The sequence below is a fragment of the Eutrigla gurnardus genome, assembly GCF_963514095.1.
Source record: "Eutrigla gurnardus genome assembly, chromosome: 13".
Classification (NCBI taxonomy): domain Eukaryota; kingdom Metazoa; phylum Chordata; class Actinopteri; order Perciformes; family Triglidae; genus Eutrigla; species Eutrigla gurnardus.
In genome coordinates this window covers 5,491,480-5,513,309 of record NC_139936.1, presented here as the reverse complement: position 1 = coordinate 5,513,309, position 21,830 = coordinate 5,491,480, and the positions used below count along the sequence as shown (strand labels likewise).

General features: G+C 46.2%; 1 protein-coding gene across 8 annotated transcripts in view; it reads right to left on the bottom strand.

The window, feature by feature from the left end:
• Window positions 1-21,830, bottom strand: part of mctp1a (multiple C2 domains, transmembrane 1a) — a 455,748-nt gene that overhangs the window by 343,251 nt on the left and 90,667 nt on the right. For 3 of the 8 annotated variants that reach the window (XM_084025756.1, XM_084025757.1, XM_084025760.1), the window contains 5 exons: window positions 19,430-19,528; window positions 11,429-11,538; window positions 10,442-10,551; window positions 10,213-10,310; window positions 60-3,134 (listed from right to left, as the gene is read on the bottom strand). In XM_084025756.1, coding sequence (XP_083881882.1) covers window positions 3,063-3,134; window positions 10,213-10,310; window positions 10,442-10,551; window positions 11,429-11,538; window positions 19,430-19,528 — 489 coding nt within the window. In that variant the 3' untranslated portion in view covers window positions 60-3,062. Of the gene's footprint in view, window positions 1-59; window positions 3,135-10,212; window positions 10,311-10,441; window positions 10,552-11,428; window positions 11,539-19,429; window positions 19,529-21,830 lie in introns of those variants that run through there. The other 5 variants (XM_084025758.1, XM_084025759.1, XR_014598230.1 and 2 more) reach the window with 4 other exon arrangements.

Genomic DNA, 21,830 nt, shown 5'->3' with positions numbered 1-21,830 from the left:
AACACATTTTGCAATAAACCCAGACACTCTGAAGATGATAAAAAATATTTATTCTTGTGTTTTGTTTGCAGTTTTTTCTTTCTTTCAAAGTGAGCAACACACATCAGATGCATTTCATTTCTCAAACTGGAAATGTACACATGATATTTTCTTCCAAAACCCCTCCTGACCAACCCACGTCTCAGCTCCGGACTCCTGTCCTGACATGTCATTGGCCAGAACTGGGCATGTGAAGATGATGTCACAGGCAGGCAACGTTGCAGGCAGAAAAAAAGACAGATCTTAGAAAATGAGGCAGGCATACACCTACTTTACAACATCGTCACCAGAACAGGCATACTGTATAAAATACAAACATAAATTAAGTAGTTAGCTATGTACAGTATTATTTAAAAAATAAATAGTCTCATTTCAACCCGGTGCAAATAAAAGTGCTTTTTTTCCCTCTTTTTACCCCTTTACAGCCGACAGTCTGATACATTCCTTTTATATAATTTATTTTCTCTACATCATACAAAATAAAAACACTTTGGTTTGCTTGCAAACAGCTGAAATCCAATAACAAATGACCAAAAGTAAAGGGTATTTGGATGCAATACCACACAATAGTCACCACAATTTGCTGTAAAATAACTACATACAGTAGTAGACACATACAGTACACAGCAGGTATTCAAACAGTCCCTTCAGGCATTCTAAAAAGCCATCCTTCACCAGCCACCGAGTGTGTTCAGGAGGCTATAATCAGTCTGCGACGCCGCTCTTAGGGGACAGTCTGTTATTGTCTTTCAAGTGGATTCCTCAAAACAACACAACAAAATCAATGGCTCTCTGGAGTGACGGATCCAAGCCTGTTGATATTTAAGCGTGGAGATGGATGGGTAGAGAGGGAGAGGGTGCGGGCGATGGCAAGCAGACAGGCAGGGCGAGGGAGGATGACAAAATGGCAGGAGAAAGCTCCAGTTGTGGTGGGAAGGGGGTGTGGAGAGACGGACGAACAGACAAAGGGGGGGACAAAAAGATGGAGGGGGGGCGATGGAGGCAGGGATCAGTAGGATGAGAGGAGACCTCCTCAAATGTAGCCTGAGCTGTGATCTTTCAACAGATGCTCAGCAAGAAGCCCAGGAGACCGTCCCTTCAGACAGGGTCGCAACCCCGCTCACTGACGAATGAGGGAACCGCAGAAAGCAAACGGAGAGGAGCATGATGGGAAAGGAGATCTGAAATAGCATAACACACACACGCACACACACACACACACACACCCCTGACATCTCAGGCCTACGTCCCCTCAGAGCCGTGTCTTGTCACACAGCGACTTGCTGCTCATCTAGCTGGCGGCCGCCTACACCAGCAAACACCACGCCAAATAACAGCTGGCTCTTCTGCTGCACCACACACACACACACACACACACACAGCCCCATTACAGGCTGACACACACACATCGACTGAATCTACGCGTCAGTCTACAGCTGGAGGGGAGATACAATTGTAACACACACCGACGCCGAAAACAGCAACGGCGTCTTTGATTGCATAAACGTGTGTACGCAAACACTCGTACATACACGGCTCACATACACAAGCCTCTGTCTCTGGAAAGACGGATCAAAGTTGAGCTGTGGGCACAGGAGGTGGGGCAGATGGAGAGGGCGGCCAGCCTGGGGCACCGCATCACAGAGAGCATGTTTGTGTGAGTGTGTGTGTGTGTGTGTAAGAGGCAGAGAATGTGACTGCTCAAATGGGATGTTATGCTTTCATCTGTGAGCAAGTAGGTACAGTATGTGTACGCGGGATCTCTTAAAGAAGCAGTGTGTTCACGTGAGACCGCCTGCGCACGCACACACACACACACACACACACACATGCATGCTTGTGTGCGTGGAAGCTGTCTTGTGTGGCCGCCGACACACACGGGGAGATGAGAGGAAAGGAGACCAGCCTTTCAAACAAGATTAGGGCTGCGGCTGCCTGAAGGCCTGCCTGCCTGGCGACACTCGGCACAGACTGGGTGACATCTATATTAACACCAAGACAGCAGAAGGCCGGGTCTGCTGTGCCTCCTGGCAGACAGAAAGGTGTCTCTCTGACTGACTGACAGGCGACTTTGACATATTTTTAAGGGGTTAAAATGCGGCTAAAATATGTGGTGATCTAGTAGTGATACAGGTCTGTTGTTCTTTTCTCCCTCTGGGTGTTATTAATGAGGATTATGTAATCGCAATCTATTTTAAGAAGATTCACTTTCCTTTAAACTTCACTCAGGTTAGATGTTCTTTTGTTTTGGATTCATATCTTTAAAAAAAAAAAAAGCTGATTTGGGCACTGTGTCAAAGCACAAGTTGGTCCAGGTTTGTGTGTTTGTGTAGAAGGACATATCTAGAGGCTACTACCATAATTGCTAATCAACTTGGCTGGCTGAGTTAAGTGGAAACATTCCAAATTACTGCCAGTGAACAAAACATCATTACCACATCCAAGAGGGGAAGAAAACAAAAGATACTTCAGTAAAATACAATTAAAAAATATGGCCAAATTACCAAAACCTTTTGATAACTACAAAATGATCTCCTGCTCCTATGATGAATGCAGAAGGTTAAAGTAAGGCTTGTATTTTGATGAACACGTCTTTTTGTAGGGCGATGAGTATAAATGTTTAAAACTCTTTTTACTTGTTGAGTGACAAGCAGATCGACGGTCCTCCGGGCTGAGTGATGGAGGGAAGAAAGGAGGAGAGGGAAAAAGGTCAGTCCATCCCTCCCACTCTCTTTAAAATCAATCAAAAGCTTAATCAGGGGTTAGAATATTTCTGGTACTCCTTTTTCTTTTTATACAAAAAATTACACTTCAGGAAACTGTACTGTAACTGTAAGTCATAAGCAATTAAAGACAGAGGGAAAAAAAAGGTTTAAGAGAGGAAAATGGGAGAGAAAAAAAAAAAAGGAAGGATAGCTGAGCTGAGATGGTCCAGAGCCGTCTTCCTCTGCTCCTCAGAGTCCAATAATAGACCACAAGAAAAAAAGTGAAGAAGAGAAGAGTCGGTGGGCGGACACAGTCATCTACCCGGGGTTGTTTTTCTTCCTTTTATTTGGGCTGGGATTGGGATCCAGTTTCAGCTCTCGGTACTGCACCTGTTAAAACACACACACACACACACACACACACGCACACACACACACCACCCGGTCAGGTGGAAAGAGCAAAGGATGCTTGAATAGCACAGAAACCCTCCAGAGGCTCTCTGAGTCCAGCTGTGTGGAACAGTGGCCTCAGGGAAGGGATTACACACTGATTACAACACACACACACACACACACACACACACACACACACACACACACACACACACACACACACACACACACACACACACACACACACACACACACACACACACACACACACACACACAGAGAGAGAGCGAGACACTCACATGCACACACACACAATCACATGTACACTGTTCAAAGCTCCAAATACACAGACGCACACAGATATCCACGTGCACGCATACTTCCACAGATGTGGGACAGTGGCCTGAGGGAAGGGATCACACAAACAAACAGAGAACAGGGCAAGGCCTCATGGGAAAGCTTGGAGAGACAACAGAGTCATCTCAGTATGCAAGAAGGTTAGGAGGAGGGACGGGAAGGAGAGGGAAGATGGAGCCCTCACTAAACCTTCGCACAGCAGGCAAGTTATACAGTATGAACTCATCACTGATGACACATCCTGCACTATTCACTATATACAGCATTTAATCTTATGTGACATTTGTGTGAAATTGTTAGAATGTGCATTTTTGAGTTACGGACAAAAACATGTCATGGTGACCTTTTAAAGTGACCAAATTCTAAACAGTTCATCCTTGAATGCAATTGCTTCATGTTCCCGGGACGAGACGGACGTGAGGACAAGGTGACCTTGACCTCTGACCTCCAACATCTAATCAGTTCATCCTGGACGGCAGTTAGCCATCGATGTGGAGCTTTCCTTCTTCTCAGTGAGTGGAAACACCAGAAGACCACCTGACCTGGTGGTGACCAACTGGAAGTGTTACATGAACTGCTTTGGGGAGGAAACGCCGTGACATTGACATGGTTTAAACACTTATTTGCTTTCCTACAGAAAGTCTCTCGTATGCTAAGTCAGCTAAATATTAGGCTGTAGCCGACAGCTTCTTAGCTTAGCATGAAAGCTGTTGCTCTGTCCAAAAGTAACAAAATCCACCTACAGTAGTGTAAAAACGACAAGTTGTGTTTTTTTTATGGGGGTGGTGTTCTGGAATATTTCTCGATCGGGAGCAGTGACCTCCTGGAGTTGTGTTGTTGCTGTGAGGTTGCCAGGCAACGAGCAGAGACTCCAGGAAGTTACTGCGTCAGGCCAAAATATAATGCAGCATATAAGAGCTCAGAGAAGCTAACTGTGACCTGGTTGTTACTTCATATTTAAAAGATACGTGTTAAAAAAGTTAATTTAATAACCAAGAAATGGAATATCTAATGACTTAGACTTGTATCTCTATTGCGTCACTAACAAGACATTTTAGGGGCACATTACGATCACTTTGCTCTGCACCATCACTGAGGGAGTGTCAGCCATTCCTCCTGAAGACAACCGATCCCCCCTTCAAGCGACGCGTTGCCAAGATGGCGAGCAGAGCTCAGAAAGAAGCCGCTCTTAAGTGACGGACACTCAGACGAAACGGCATCACAGTGGCTGAGCGTCGACAACCAGAGACTGTCACTCCGGCAGTCTCTGGCTCTCAGATGTGTGCGCATTCACACACACGAATACAGTTGCGAGCCTAGACAGATTCAAGACACTGACAAGCACTAGCCACTGAATCAGAATACTAATAGGAAAAAAAAAAACAAGACTTAACAGTCGCGGCACCAAAGAGCCGGTATCGTCTGCGGGATCCTTCCTAGGCTGACGTACTGTAGGCTACTCTGCCTGTCTGACTGACTGACACCCTCTCTGATTCTCCAGGCAGACAACAAACTGACGTCAATACGGTTTCTCTGTTCTGTCTGGTGGCGGGTCTGTCTGCTGTGGACGGGGAACAGCGGCGTCTCTCAGCACCGGCTGGGAACGAGCCTCTGTCATCCATCTTTCCACTGGTTCCCACCGACGCCTCCACGACGCCTTCCACTATCCTCCTAGTGTGTGCTCGCCAATAAAGACTCATGCATAAACATATGGACACCAGCGAAGAGAATGCACATAACGCACACCTCCCACACACTATGTAATTCAAATGCCATAGAAATCCACACGCTGTACACACACACATACAGTGGAGGTATCTCCCTCCCTCCGTCTGGCAGGGATGGTCACCGAGTGTAGGCCAACATGTGTTCCTCTCTACGCCTCACGAGGCAGATACTGATCTGGAAACTCCTCGCTGTCCGCGAGGCAAACTAACATCCTACTAAACAGCTGTGCAAATAGAACCGGTTAGTTGGATGGAGTGAGACCACGAGCTGAGTCTGAAGGGCAACAAGGAAATAATCCAGGTGGAGAAAACAAGGGGAGGCAAAGGAACGATGGGAAGAGAGATTTATGAAGACGGGTCAGAAATAGATAGAAAAGATGAAGGGGAGGGAAGGGCAGAGAGCGGGGCAAACCAACAAAGGGGGGGAACGGGAGAGAAAACAATGAGAGTGAGGAAGAGACGGAGGGAGATCAGTGGACACTCGGGTGATGACAGAGACGGTTCTCATGTGGGTGTGGATCCTTTTATAGCCCTGCCAACTAAAGCAGACAAACCCAGGGGACAGAGAGGTTTATATGGCCCCATCTGTGTGTGTGTGTGTGTGTGTGTGTGTTGCCGTGGTAGTTTGGTTAGGGGACCATGACAGTCCTGGCACAGTGCCCACACCGCCTGCGATCAGTGACAGTGGTGCATCCACGGATGAACGAGTGAGCGAATGGTTGAATGATTTAATTCACCCATGAGTGAAGTGAGTAACAGCACATCTGCATGTAGCGTAGCTGCGAGGACATGTGTCTGTTCATATAAAAATAATTGCAGCAAACGCACACACACACACACACACACACAAATAAATAAAATAAAATCTGACTATCAAACGGTTTCTTGCCAGCTAGCGTGGATCCAAAAGTAGGACAGGTATGGTGCGGGATCACTGGCTGTTAGTGGTCCCATTACACGGCCAAACGCCTACACCAGCACAAAAAAAACACGGCAATTTAATTCTGTGTTGACGTTCCTGTCCAAACAAAAGTATTTGTGAGCGCAAGGAGAAGAAAAAAAACACAAGAAAAGTTTGCATGTCAGTAGAAAGTAGGGTTTTGTTGCTCATGAAGAGCAGCGAAGGGGATCGACAAAAACAAAGGGTGCAGGAAGAAACGGTCCCTCAATCAAACAGCACTTTTTGTCTTTGAAGGGGCTGCCAGCCAAGAGAAAAGGGGGCTCACGCGTCACAGGTTCAATTGCACCTTACAGGTGACAGGCCTGCCTGATGCTATACCCTTGGCTCCCCCGCTCACCTCACCAAATAACACACACAGGCACCAAAACCCCATGCAGACAACAAGAGCTAGTTAAAGTCAAAAAAAGAGGGAGAGAAAAAAAAAAAAAAGGCAGAGGAGGCGAAGGAGAAAGTGGGACGTTAGCGATATAAAAGAAACCAGAATTGGGTGAAAGTCAAAAAAAATATGTGTGGTAATGCGGAGAGCACGTAAGCAATTTGGTAGCGCAAGTGGGGAGCTTAAAGGGAACATCTACAGGAGAGGCAGTGGGTAAAGACCCAGCGCTGCTCAAAGGCTGCTCCACCCTCGCTCCTCTCCCAAATGTTGACAGTACAAGTGCAAAACAAGCTTTGAAGTGTGCTCTGCTGAAGGGGCGCCGTGTACCGAGCTTCGTTTAACGGTGTTCCCCACCAAGCATCCCGGGACCTGCTCCTCTCTCCCTCTCACATTGAACCTTTGACTGTGTTTTGATGACGCCGGTGCGGGCAGACACGAACCAAGGTGGGTGACAGTGAGGGAGGAAAAAAGTAAATAACTAAAGTCAAGAAAGGCAAGGGAGCAACATTTTAATGATACTATGTTATTCCGTTTCCCAGTCCTCTCCACGGAGCACAAACCTCAGCGGGTTTCATCTCATGTGACGCCTAATGGAGCATAAGGGTTATTAAATGTTTCCAGGGAAACACTGTTGTGTATAGTTCACACATCTGCAGATCGGAGGATTCAGCACTCACGTCTATTGCTGGGAAAGAAAAGGCACGTCAAGGTGACATAAATCAGCGGGAAAAAAATTACAAAGTGTAGAAACTTTTGCCTATTAGCTGCTGTGGCACATACACACACTGAATAGTGACTAAGTGGCCACTTGTGGCGGTGAAATGTATAATTTTGTCACTAAAGTGGCGAAGGACAACGCTGAGGAGAGAGAGAGACCTCTGGTTGGTGTAAGTGATGGGATCTGGCAACGTTTCAACCTTTAACTATCCTGCCTTTGACCCCTAACGTCCAATGAGCTTTCATGCCCGGCATAAATGTTGTCTAAAAATATTAACCCAACTCCCCACTGCTCATTAGATGCTAAATTGGAATTCACACTTATTTTTGTACTGGGGGTTTGATCCAGCTCCTTCACACCATAAAGGGCCACTTGGCATGCTAATTGCCTTGGCCCTACTTACGCACTCCCTAGCTCACATGGCTAATGGTGTCGTAAAACATACTAGTGCACTGACACCTCCCAAACGCCAGGTAGGGAATACTTATACACTATAAAGGTGCTCAGTTTGGCCTCGTTTAAGAGGACATGAAGGATTCCCCGATAAAGACCATAACGACAGCTTACGCTGGTAAAACAGCCAAACCGGATACAAGAAACTGTTACCCAGGGAGGGACAGGGACTCTTTCATGCACACATACCATGCCAGCCTTTTAACATTGCTGCTCGCGGAGGGACATAATGATTTAGGTAAACTGTTCGGGTGATAAAAAGACAACTCTGCCTGTTGCAGCTCCCATGAACCGCCGGGTATTTAGGTTTTAAAGGGTGTTTGACAGTGCTGTTAGGGGGCCCGGTGTCATTGATTTAAAGAGCTTGGTTTGCAGGACTACCTTTCCGTTAACTGTTTACTGATGAGAAGTGTTGTTGCCGCTAAACACGACGTTTCTTTTATGTACTTATGCACTCTATAAAAGACAAATGAAAGATGAGAAAACTGTGAGAGCCCCCCCAAAAAAAAAGAAGCTGTACGCGATGACGGACTGTGGCCCCAGTGTGGATGCCCTTTATGTACTAAGTCATTAGGACCTCATCAGTTCTGGCTGCACTGAAGCACCTCTAAATGATGCGGAACGCCGCACGGAAACACCCCCGACCCGCCTCGCATGCACGACTGCTGGGCGAGCGTGTGTGTGTGATTATTTATGTGCGTTGGGTCACACCGGGTCCCTGAAAGAGTGCTTCATTAGTCATCCAGGGTATCGGGCCTAGTGGGCCCCTGCACTCAATGCCAGTGGGTGCCGTGGACACGTGCCTGCGAGGGGGACGCTCCATTTGGACCCCAGCGCCTCCCTGCATCATCCGAGAGCCTGAAGGGCTCGATTCCCACAGACTGCTTTGACCCGGTAAGGTGGGGGCAGGCAATGAAGTGAAGCCGCCGCCGCGGGGGCAGAACCCAGATCAGAACGTTCTGGTCTGTTTTTAGCCGACGACCGCTGAGCAGGGTGCCGTCGCAGAGAGTTAACCTTTGGATGGAGTGAGGAAGCGATCAGTGCAGCTGAGTTCATTGACCTAATCTTATTGATACAAACAAGATAACCTGCTCCAAATAATTAAACCAGTCGATCAATCAACTGTACTCTTTCTGGCCTAATTCCTCCCCCTCGTTTGCTCCTTTTCCAGCCTCATCTCTCCTCCTCCTGGAATCTATTCTTACCCTTTTCCCTTGGTTCTTTCACCCTCATTACTCGGTAAGCCTCCAAACTGTCAGTGAAACCTGGCAACAATTACTATTCCGACAGCTGCAGCAATAACCGTTACAGTAGCACTTGCAGTATTACTTATACAGTAGGCACGACTCCAGCAGCACGGGCACCAGACGAGAGCAGCATGTCCGCCCCCACCTTCCCCTAGCCAGCAGGCCCTCATTAGGGGCCTTGTAAAGGCCTCCTACCTGCCGTGCCTGGGCCCCTTCGCCGCTCCGCTCCTCCCGGCTCCAGGTGTGCAAGGTGGCTTCACTCCACCAGAGGGGACAGCTTGGGCTCATTTAGGCCCGTGGCTACCTGCCTGGTGCCTACTGCTGCAGCCTCAGTAAACCGTAAGACTGTAAAACTGCAAGGGGGCCGAACGGGGCAGAACACGGGGGGTTTGGCGGGGGTGTGTTGGGGGGGAGCGTGGATTATGACCCTGTAAAGATGAAAGGAGTCGCGGCAACGAGCGATCAAAGAGGAAGTGTGTGTCAGCGCCGATGTGGCAGGGGATTGGTCGTATCGGAGGCCCCGGGTCGCTCGGCCTCGGCCTGCATGTGTGATTGCGTGTGCGTTGGTGTGTATTGAACTCGGCACAGCGGGGCTTAACGGCCACAGCGGACACCATCGGTGCCGGATAACACTTAATTGCAGTTTAAACTGCACTTTGTCCCGAGCAGCACAGCACGACACTGTGAACAAACACACATAAACACACACACGCTCACACCTACGTTCCACTTTACAAAGCATCTGTAGTCTTCAGCCACAAAGTTAATCTGATCTCACGGTTAATGTAGAAGCAAAACCGCATGGGGCTGGTTAACTGTTGGTTTACACTCTGTTCCAATTACTAGCATAGCTGGGAAACGACGGCTAACTGTAATTGCGTGTGAGTGTACGCTCATGGAGTCAATCAACTTGGTTATATGCTGGACACTAAACTCACTTAACCTTGTTATCTTATTACACAGCTGCAGTTATGTATGTGGAAATTGAATTAAGTCTAGGAAGCTTTTAATAGGAAAACACAGGAACAACTTTGAAACAATTAGATTAGAAGTCTGCGTAAACAATGGAGATGCAGTTGACCCCGACATGAAAAAGTGCAACGGTGACGGCTGACAGGAGGAAAAAGAAAGGAAAGTTACAGACGGAGGAGATAATAAAAGGAGCCCGGCCCACGCCTGGGACGACAGATGTCAGAAAGATATAAAAGATGAGATGAAAAAGGAAAGTTCACCCACCACTTGAACATCCGAGGGCACTCTGGACAGGAAGTCTAGCAGCTCGTTGTTATCAATAGTGTACGGATCTCGCAGCTTCTTGGTGAATTTATTAACCCCTGTAGAGACAGAAGATGACATCATGCTGGATTTAATACAAGAAATCACACGTTTATTTATCTACTGTTTCCATTTAACTCCATCTTTACGTTACATGTAAATAAACATGACATGTTTGACATCCGCTCACCCCAGGCTAGCACGATGTAACGCAGAGGGATGAAGTAGACGAGGATGGTGGCTGCTCCGAAAGCCACGATGGCCAGCCAGCTCAAGAAAGGCACAGTCCAGTTAAATGTACTGAAAAGAGAGGAAAGGGGAAAAAGGGGGACTGTAAAAAAAAAAATGAAGTGACACGACATTACCGAGTCTAGCCTACACACCAAGTAAGAGTAGAGGAGGAAGTCAGGGAGGGCATTTTAATTCTTTTCAACCCAAACAAGCTGATCTGGATGCCCCCTGCACTACAAATTCATCACACACACTCTCGCACACGCACACACACACACACACACACACACACACACACACACACACACACACACACACACACACACACACACACACACAGAAAATAACTTCACCCTCAAGTCTCACAGGTCAGCATCGCAGGGTGAAAATTCAATACGACCGCACCATCCAATCAGTAAAATGCTCTCAATTTGACAGGAACGGGTCACAAATGTGTCAGCTTGATGTAAAATGTTCTACCTGTTTTACCCAAAGTAAGTTATTTTTTTCTAGCTTTTAATCAAATCACTAAAAATGCCTGCCTTCCCTCTGCTTTGTCCACATCTACTGAAAAGAGAGGGCGCCTATGTATGCAGACGTGTACAGTGAATAAACCGTTTTGTGAGTGTGTGTGTGTGTGTGTGTGTGTGTGTGCAGCGATGTGTTTAATCTACTATGTACATGATTCAGTTAAGAGGTCATGCAGGGTTAAGTGAGATGTGACAGACAGCCTGTGTGTTTGTCTCCGAGGGCTGGGTGTCACGCTGGCAGCGTTTCCTGAGAGCAGCACTGAGTTATACTCAGTTAGGCTGGCAAGGGGAAGCGGGGCAACCGGGCATTGCGGTGGAAAAAAAGAAGAAAAAAAAAAGAAGAAGAAGAGAAAAGCCTGGGACGTGCGGAGCAGAGCGGAGCGGGCCCGATGCCGAGGAGCAGGCTTACGACTCACTTCTTTATCCTCTCGCCATAGGAGGCCACTTCATCCAGTGCATTCTGCACACTGATGCACACGTCCTGAATGGCATAAAGCTTGTTCATGAAGCCCTTTCTCTCCGAGTCCTGCAAGAGGACAGATAGAGATGTAGGCGAGGGGAGAGAAGGAAGCGAGGGTGAGGGAGGAGAGGGAGACAAGACACAAGGCTGGGCACAGGCATCTCTGGGAAAACAATACATTTTAAATAGCGTCAAAGATTTGGAGGTGGGGAGCCAAATCACCGGATATCCTGCGCGAACTGACGGAGTGCTTTAATTCCAGGGAGTAATAGAGATATAAAGTCGGCAGAACAAATCAAAACGCTCACAGGAAAATTTGAATATGTGAAGAGAGAGCCAGAATTTCTCTCTCTCTCCCTCTCCCTCCCTCTTTGTTTCGCTGGCTGGCACACTGTGATGATGTCACCAGCCGTGACATCATTAACATCCTCATTAAATGCTGTCACCCACCATGACGAGCTCTTCCTTTTCAACTTTTGATGGTTGAGAACTTGAGAATACTGCGAGGAGGGAGGGGGGGACCACAAACTAGCCAGGAAATCTAAATCCTACAATCCCCGTTCTTACAGAAACAACACGAAGAAGAGTCGAGGAAGTCATGCAACAGTCGACGAGCCGCCTGCTGACCGAGCGACGGCAAAGGCACGGGATGATGGGGACAGAATGAGGTGACAGAGAGTGAAGGACAGCCGTTGGCTGAGTGAGGACATCCACACGGAGACTGGTTGCGGCTGGATGTGATTGGTGGGCATGCTGGGGAGACGAAGGGAGGCATAGCAAGAACAGGACCATCTATTATCAGACCAGAGCTACAGGAAGGCCAGTTTACAATATGGCTATAACACACTTTCATTATAAGGTCACCCTGTTCCAATACGTTATTAAAATTTAAAATATGTGACATTAAGTTTTGTTTTATTCCGAGGAGTCTGAGGGTCGCTGGTATTCTCTCAGTGGAAGAATTGATGTGTTTTTTTCCAGCTATTACAGAGTAATTGTTAAACAAATTAATGCTTGCAAATTAAAAAAGTATATATCAAAAATGCCAGAAAGCTTCATATTTCAGATAAGAAAGAATACGGATTTCTTAAAGCTGGGGAAAATAAGTATATTAGAAGCTGTTTGAAGAACTTAAGTTAATTAATGGCAAAATGGGCAACAAAAAAAAGAAAAAAAAGAAAAGAAAAGTTTGGGAGGAACCAAAACATTTTTCTTTGGTTAGAGAAACAGCATGTAAAGCAATGGCTGTTATTGATGAAGATGGATGGACTCTGCAAGATTAGAGAAGTAAATCTCATCACTATACCCAAAGTAGTCAAAGGAATGAAACACTGAGGACCACAGAGGCCTTTACCACATTTTGCTCCTTGAGGCCAACACCCCCCCCCCCCTAACCCCAACCCTCCCGTCGAGACCCAAAACACCCTCCGCTGCCCCGAACCTCATCCTCTTCTTTTTCTACTCCGTCCAGAATCAGATAAAGTGAAAAATGAACCATGGAGCAGTCGGGGGAGACCACATGGCCTCCCCAGCACAACCACACAAGACAAATAGATATAATTAGACAGCGTCCCTGGGTTATTTTTCTTCGCAAATATTTTACAAGACTCCCTTTCTTTCTTCCTCTCTCTCCCTCAGTCCTTTCCTCGGAGTCCATCTGTTTTTCATTGCTCGCTCAAACAAATCTCTCGAACGCAGGGTCTATTGTGCTGGGTTGGGCCGAGCCGAGCCGGGCTGGGCCGGGTTTTTATTTTATTTTCGTCAGTATGTTTGAGGGCCAGGGGAGTGGTGTGAGAGAGCGGGCGGGGGTGGAGAGGATGGGGGTCAGAGGTCATCGGAGTATAAACCATTGCCACATGCCCCTCGGACTGAGGTCTGACTCGTATTTCCTGTCTTCAAACACGGCTCGGGGAGGCGGGAGGTAGCAATAACACAGAGGGCCACGGAGAACCTTGTTTTCCCAGCTTCCCTGCACACAGCGCACATATGGAGCCAGGCAACCTGTTCTTATAATGGAACCTAATATGCACACAAACACACACACACACACAGACACCCTACAGCTATTAGATAAGGTTGATCTGCACACCTGGTCTTGCTGTGTGACTTTACAAACGATATTATATCCTGAAACAGATTGTACGACGAGGGCCCTCCACTTCTAAAAGCAGCTCCTTTCTCTACGGAGCAAGTTTGTTTAAGACTGCAATGATATTACTGATAGAGGGGGGGGGGAACGACACGGCATTCACATCACAGTCGAGGTTAAAAGGGACTTTGATATGTAACGAAAAACTGTGAAATATCTAAATCAGGGAGGCGAGCTCTCTGACAGTCTTGCCACGCTTTTTGGTGGTTTTGTGAGGAATGCGTGGGCTCGCATCGACGACCAGCTCACATGGTTATTCCAGTTGGGATGGAGAAGTGTTGCGATGGAGACTCGGGGGCCGGTATTCCCCGTCTGTCTCTTCCGGTGTCTGTCAGGAAGACTAAGTGGGTTTGTTTGGAGACCTGAAGGCACGGCTAATAACGTTAAATCTGCGAGGCCTCTCGCTTCGACTTGGCCACAGTTGCGAGTCATGTTAATGCTCAAGGTATGCTCCAAATCCCAGCACCTCTGACAAACGGCGTTCTGGAGAATGATGCTGCACGGCTCGAAGCATTTAGATGGATAGTGTAATAAGCATGGCTAATGAGTTTAGCATCGTGCATTTTAATAGACTGCAACTGTAGGTTAAATCTGCCAAGCGGTGACATGTTACAGTAACTGCCAGTTAGGAGTTTTTTTGTACTACAAAGTCACCGATTCTGAATTAAATTTGTATTCAATTCAATTTAAATATAGTACAGTAAAGAACTATACAATGAGCTTAAGAAAGCAACTGAATCTGATTATGAGACTAATTTTAAAAGGCTTTATTTCTGCCCAAACTACATTTAATATAAATCATATGCGTCACACAAAGGACACAAAATAATTGCATATACAGTAGAGAGGAGAAAACAGAAACAATATATACACAAGAATATCAAAACACTGAATATAATCCAGCATCCCCAGTAGACAGAATATACAATATATTAATTAATATGCTTTAATTACTTTTCTGAATGCCCGTGACCATCATTACTCCACTGATTTGCTAATTTAAAGCATCAGTAATTTGTGTCTCCAGAATGCAGACTCCATCATCACATTGAACGTATATACAAAAGGCACATTCAGGCCTTAAGACACGTCTCGGTCATTATGATCAATCCTCTTGTGTTTTCTGTGTGATGGTCTACCGCTCCTTTAGAAAAGCATGCGTTTTATAATCTACTGTATAGCAATAGAGGTCAGGGCCACTTAAAATGTTATGCCAGTCACAAGAACTGCATACTTCTGTGGATTAAATGAAAAACTGGTTTTACCCCCTGAATGAAATATTTCTTTGTGCAGAAAAAAAAAAAAAAAAAATCTTTGACATCAATTAACTCTCATCAGCCTGCTAGCAGAAATATGTATTGAGTCGGCGTCCTTTGTTGGCATATAAATGTGCCAAAGTTTGCATCATTGTTGGGATGTGCGGAATGTGACGCACATGAAATCTCAGCCAAGCAGCCATCAGATGAGAATTGAGCCACGCTGCGTACCGAGCGCGCGGAGCAGGCTGCATCATGGGAGCGCTCCCATCAGCGGAGACGGGAGGCGGCGCGGCTCGTTAAAGTGATGCGAGCTGTTTGTATGTGTTGAGGACAAACAACCCTCAGTGACACCAGAGAGAGAGACACTCACACACACATACACAGAAACAGACACGTCGGGCTAACCACATTGCACTTCCTGGTAAATTGTGGTAAACAAATGTGGTAAACTCTTTAAAACACTTGATTAAATATTCAACAAAGGGAAGATGCACGCCGCCTCTGTGTACCCGGGTGCTCCATTTCGGAGCGATGGCGTCGTGCCGGAGTGCATCTCCATGCAAAAAGTGCAAAGTGAGCAGTTGTAAACTTTGCAAAGACAGTTTGTTCTTCGCTGACCCGAGGCCTGGAGCTAAACAAGAGAGAGGTCACTGAGGACTTAGCCTATTACGATGGACTCAAATATCTGTCCTATATCTACCGGGTGGAAACAGAGAGAGCCATTTGAGACTGTTTTAACCTCCGCTCGCATTGTTCTCCCAGCTGGGTTACGCCATAAAAATGATAAACTTAACCGTTATAATGCAGCACCATACATCCCATCACACCGCGAAATGAGTCTGAACCACAAGTGGCTGCTGCTCATTGCCGCCGTGCTAAAATTGCACCTGTTTTTCTTTGTTTTCCTTTTTGCCTCTCTCACTCTGGCAGCACAGTAAAAATTGAAATGTCATATAAAACGTGACAGAATGCTAATATGTGGCTCCCAGAGGGCATCTGAAAGCGTTCTTGTTGATTTTGTAACTGCAGAGGGAGGCAGCATCTCTCCCATTTCCACCAAAAGAAAAAAACAAAAAACAAAAAACATTGAAAACTTGAGCAAGTTGAGGAATGCTTTAGGGGCGACACAAATTCAATTTCCAAAGCCTGTGCAAGAATTAGGTATGACAGAATAATAAAAAGCGCATAAAATTAGCATCTACTGTATACTTAAAACTTGAGGTGTTGCGATCCCTCCGAAAAAGCAAACATGGATACGAAGAAATAATGATTTTGTACCAATAAACGTGATATTTGGCTGCGCTGCACTGTTGACTTGAAGCAATTAAATACATATAAAAATAACTTAGTGACTGAAGGTGAAACACTTCACAAATGGAAAAGCAGGATTTCATTTGCACATTCAGTTCATTCTCATAGTATTTTGTTGGGTTCTAACAGGAGTTCCTCTTCTGAGTCGAAACAGTTCAACGAGCAGATGGCTCGTCTCCAAAATGAAGCAGGAGTGTCTATAGCAGGTTAATTGCAAAAATGCTCCAAAACCTCTGAATTAGTTCATTTATGATGAAAGATATTCTGATTTGTTTTGCATATTTTCATGAAAATGAGAGCATATGCTGTAAATATTCCCGCATGGAGTCAAATGCAGCTTTCTACCTCTCATGTTGACTACATACATCCGAGGCACATTATGAAAGACAAAAATAAAACACACATACATGTGTCTATTCCGACTCCAGCACCTCCACTGGGGAGCGATGAGTCACAGATTTGACCCCCCACAAAAACAAACTTGGTCACCCAGTGGCCTCGAAGAACATCTCCCCTCCGTCACCGAATGACAGCAAGACGAGACAAAAGGCCCAGCGACCGGCCTCAGATGCCACCATGCAACCTGGCACCTCGCCAGCGCCACATGAAAGAGGCAGATGTTCCACCCCCCTTATTTAAGCGGCGGCTTTAATAAATAATTTATCTCATACAAAAACTAATCCATGAGCGAATGTGGGGAATACATCTCTATTTCCCTCCCTCTCTTTTATCATAAACGCATAAATATCTGTTTAACGAGGGTGTTGAGATGTGCTGCACGTCCTCCTGGCCCTCATCAAGCAGCTCGCACACACAAAGGCCACCATAAGATGTGAAGGGGGGGGCGTCACAGTCCCATAGGCCCGGTGTGGATGTGAGGAGAGTGGATGTATAGGGACGGACACAGTTTTCTTTGAGAACAGCGGCGTCTGCTGAGGGTTGCTCCCTACAAAGCCAAAGTCAAACTCACAGTTTAGACTGTCATGTGAAGGTGGGCCGGGCAGACGACGCTTTCTAGTACTAATTAGTCTCTTCACCCAGCCTCGTCCCACAGCGAGGATAAATATACACATATGTAAGAGAGAGCGATGGATGGAAGGAGGGAATAAAAGGAAGAGGTGCTGGTGACTTATTTTCAGTCTGACCTCTGCCTCCTATCCAAACGAGACAGGTTTTTTGGTGTTATGAGTGTGTGTGTGTGTGTGTGTGTGTGTGTGTGTGTTTGTGTGTCTCTGATGAGTCTGGGTGGCAGGAGGTTGCTTGCCACTGATCATCTTTACCCATCTCCCCCTGGGGCCTCTCATCACCTCCACCGCACCAGCCACTCCATCAGACTCAAGGTCGGGCACACACACTCACACACAGACACACACAGACACACACACACACACACACACGACTAGCACCACACAACTTCTGCGCTTCCCCTTCCTCGCCTCCTGCTGAAACGCCCCCCGACCCCCGCCCAACCTGCACCCCCAGCCTGCCCAACTCTCCCCCACTTTTCCTCACCTCTGCTCCCCTGCTCCTGTGCTCTCCTTCCCCTGTCCTTCCCAGGATCCAGCCTGGCAGTGTGTGATGAATGGGACAACATTACTCCTGTCCTCTGTTGGCCTGGTTTAGCTGCTCCAGCCAATCTCCCCCATCTGTCTGTCTGTCTGACTGTCTGTCTTTCAGTGTGTCTGTTGTAGTATCTCTGTCTTGGTTGGCTTCAATCAGATGCTACTGCATCTAAACTCCCTTACTACATAGTCATTTGCATCTTTAGATAACCTACAGAAATTTGGAAATTAGGTTAGAAACTAAATGTATTGTTAAAATACATTACTTTTATTCTAGATTTAACTGATTAAGATTTTTAACTACATCCTATTTAATTATTTACAAAGTAAATCATTTCTTACTCCTGTTTGGATAAAATCAGATTCATAACCGAGGTCTGTGAGGCTCCTGCTAACTTTGGCGTACCTTTAATTACATATTCATGCTCAGAGAGACACATGCAGTAGAAACAGCTGTAACATCCACTGTTTTAAAATTTGTTTTGGAAGAAAAAAAAAAGAAAAAAAAAAAGAGCGAGAGTGCATCGCTATGAAGTGAAGAGATCACGTCTTCAAATAAGTAAATAAAATATGCATCCTCTGTGCTCATTACAGATTTATGACTTTTGTTAAAAGAAAAAGGTGGCGGCTGCCTTCTAACACGTCTGACTTTAAAATTCAGACGACGACGCTGTCAAGTGTTGTGCTCCACATTCTGTCCAATGAGAGACCGGCAGGGCTGAGTGTGTGCCATCTGCAACATCCTATTTGGTGAGATTCTCGGAGAAGCGTAACTTTGGGTGGATGAGAGCACACGAGAACTCCTCACCTACAGAGCAACGAGTGCTCATTGTGTTCCTTTGATGCATAGTTCATCAGTCAAAAAGTTCAGTCGGTTCATGTGATTCAGAACAATAACAGTTGGGGGAGAAGACGTTGCTGCATTAGGCATAATGAGCAGTGGGATTTACTCTGGCAATATGAAGTAGTTTTGCTGTTTCTGTAGCAACTTTTAAGAAAAAGAGCACACACATGCACTCACACACACTCGGAGTTCTGAAACTCATTACAAAATTAGTTTGTTACTTATTATCAGTGACTTAGGGGTCATAAGGTATAAAACAATTATTTGTGAGAGGAATGCAATTAGTGCTTTTCAAAAACAAAAAGTAAATGAATCTTAAAGTCGGAAAATTCACTCTATAAAAGGTAATTTTATTCCCTTATGGCCCCTCCTCACTGCACACATTACACCCCAAACCAGGTCAAATTGACAAGTCACTCCCAGTGTCACCCTTTGAACCCCAGAGCCAAACGTCCCACCAGAAAAAACAGAGTTAACACACCGTTGCACCACCATACAGCTGCCACCCCGGAGGGCAGCAGGTCTACAGAGCTGAAGGGAAGTCACACAGAGAGACGGGAGCGGCCTTCCATGCTGGAGCCCCGTTAGTTCACCCATCACCTTAAAGAGCAGGCAGAGGCCTCGAGGTGGGGTTGGGTTGCGGGCCGAGCGTGCAGTGCGTGGGTGCTGGTTGAGACACGGACATGGGGACAAAGTACTGTGGACAAACCCCCCCGACAGGACGGCAGGCGGAGAGGCCGCCCCAGACAGACGATGAGCTAGATAGGAAACCGCAAGACAGCGACAGACACCATCAGGGGTCAGTGCCAGAGCCACACACATGCCCACTTACCACCATCGCTCGTATCCACTCAAAGTGCCAGGAAGCCAACATATCCTCGAGGATATGGTTTTTAGCACAGCTGTCCTCCCAGGGGCCTGGTTTAGAGTCCTTGTGGATAGACGTACAGTGAGATTTTCTCTTTACAACCCAGAACAATTAAGGTGAAAGGGTTAAAGAAAGACACGTGGATGTTTTACAACTCGGTCTTAAAGTTGATGTTTTGCCCAATATAACTAGACTGTAGCTTTAGCCTTGCAATGCAGACGAGGGTTACCATTTATATCTGAAGGTATAAACATCAAAATAGCTATTTGATAATTGCACTTTTATTTTCTTGAGTCCACTTGATTGCAAAGCTGTATCCAAGGGAGCACCCATTTCTATAATCTTTACACTGAGACCGTGGTGACTTTATTATAAACTTTAGGTTTAGCAACCAAAACAACAGGAAAAAAAGAGAGAAAAAGAGCCACAGTGCAAAAACAACAACATTTAATTTAAATCACAAAGACAAGAGATAAAGTCAGAGTCTTAAGAGGATGGTGGCGTGTCAGAGACTGAAGGAGAAATGAGTGAAAGCAAAAAAACAAAGCAAGCGATATGTATCTGGGGGGGGAATAGAGATAGTGGGAGATGATCTACCTGATGTTTGTGTGTGACAAAGAGGGGAAAAAACAATGCAGTGCATTTTGCATAGAGAGACAATATCCCTCCATGCCTCTTTCACCCTCCTTTCCGTTTTCATTCCTCCCTCTATTAGCGAAACATGATTAAAATGCAATTCCTACCAGCGTCTCTGCTGAACAATGAGGGGGAAAAAAACAAACAGTGAGATGGGAAGAAAAATGAAGCGGAAAAGTCAAAAGCATCTTTTACAGCGTGACGCTTTTCATCCTTCACAGGCAGCGAGAAGAAAAGAACACAGACGTTCAAACTTTTTTTTCCCCTCTCGTTCCCCATTCTCCCCAGAAGTCGAAAAAGCCCCGTGATACCCGAGGACAACCCCGCTGCATCACAAGCTCACTAGCCTCCCCGGAAAAACATTTCAGTCACACTTTTTATTTCCCAGAGAATTGATATAATTCCCAGTGCTCTCTTTAGTCCAATTACACGATGCCACGTTGCTATCTGAGCGGTTGGTACAGTGCTGTGACTGGGAGTGAGAGAGAGGCACCGCCGAGCTCCTCGTGCTATCTGGAGATAAGTCAGGAAACTTACACTGGTTTTAACCGTATTCACACCGAGACAAAGTGTGCCTTATTTAAGATTATACTGGAGCAGAGAGCCGCTTGCTTAATGATACACATAAGAAGAGACAGAGACGGGGAGGGAAAGAAACGGGTAAATAAAAACAGCGAGATATTGTATGTTGAAATCAGTCGCTGGAAAATGGATGCGAGGCCTGCAGGAGGAGAACTGGATGTCTGAGCTGATACTAGCCGTTCGCCAGGAGGCGTATACTCCTATTGATAAATACACATGTGCACGATGTGTGTGCATGTTCATGCCTACGGGGGAAGCAGTATAGGAAACGGCTGTCTCAGCTCTATGGATGAGCAGGATAAAGAGATACTGTGGTGTAGGGAGATGGCTGTATGGCAGGAGAGAGGATCATGTATACTAAAATACTAAATAGCACTCAGAAACCTGACTATTCATTGTGTTGTGCAGGTTGTGTAACAGTTCAATATCATTCAAAACTAAATTTTGATCCGATAACTACAATCAGCTGGTGCAACAATAACAACAAATGTGACTGTTTGACACTAATCTCGGATGAAAACAATTGCATTGCTGTTAATACGGAAAGCCCTGGGGAATTCCATAAATAAGCTTGAAAAAAAATGACATTTTACGTGTAATTCAGATTTTTTACAGATCAATGTGTTCAATCCAATGAATGGTCAACTCTGTATTTACCATCAACTTTGCACATGAGGGAGGGGAGGAGGAAATGATTGAGAAACGGGGGGGAGAATTGATGGTGCGGTACGTCTGCGTGTGTGTGTGTGTGTGCGTGCGTGTGTGTGTGTGTGTGTGTGAGAGAGAGCAAGATATAGATAGACATGGAGAGAGAAAGAGAGAGGGAGTGCAGCGAGCAGTAAGCCCGTGAGCAGGACATGATTGCAGTGTGTATCTTATCTGTGTCAGGTCCTCCTGAGGCTAGTGGAGCCTAGCTGAGCGGAGCACGAGCGCTTCAGTGACCAGTCAACCGTGTGAAGGTAATCTCCTCACTCCTTCAGTCTGTCTCTCTCTCGCATTCTCTCGCTTTTTCCAGTAAGCCACCAGCCCCCCCCCCCCCACCCAGGAGGCAGCTGAGACGCCACACACACACACACACACACATACACAAGCGAAAATACACAACAACGTTTACGCGCACAAACACTCACACCCATGCAAAGCCTCA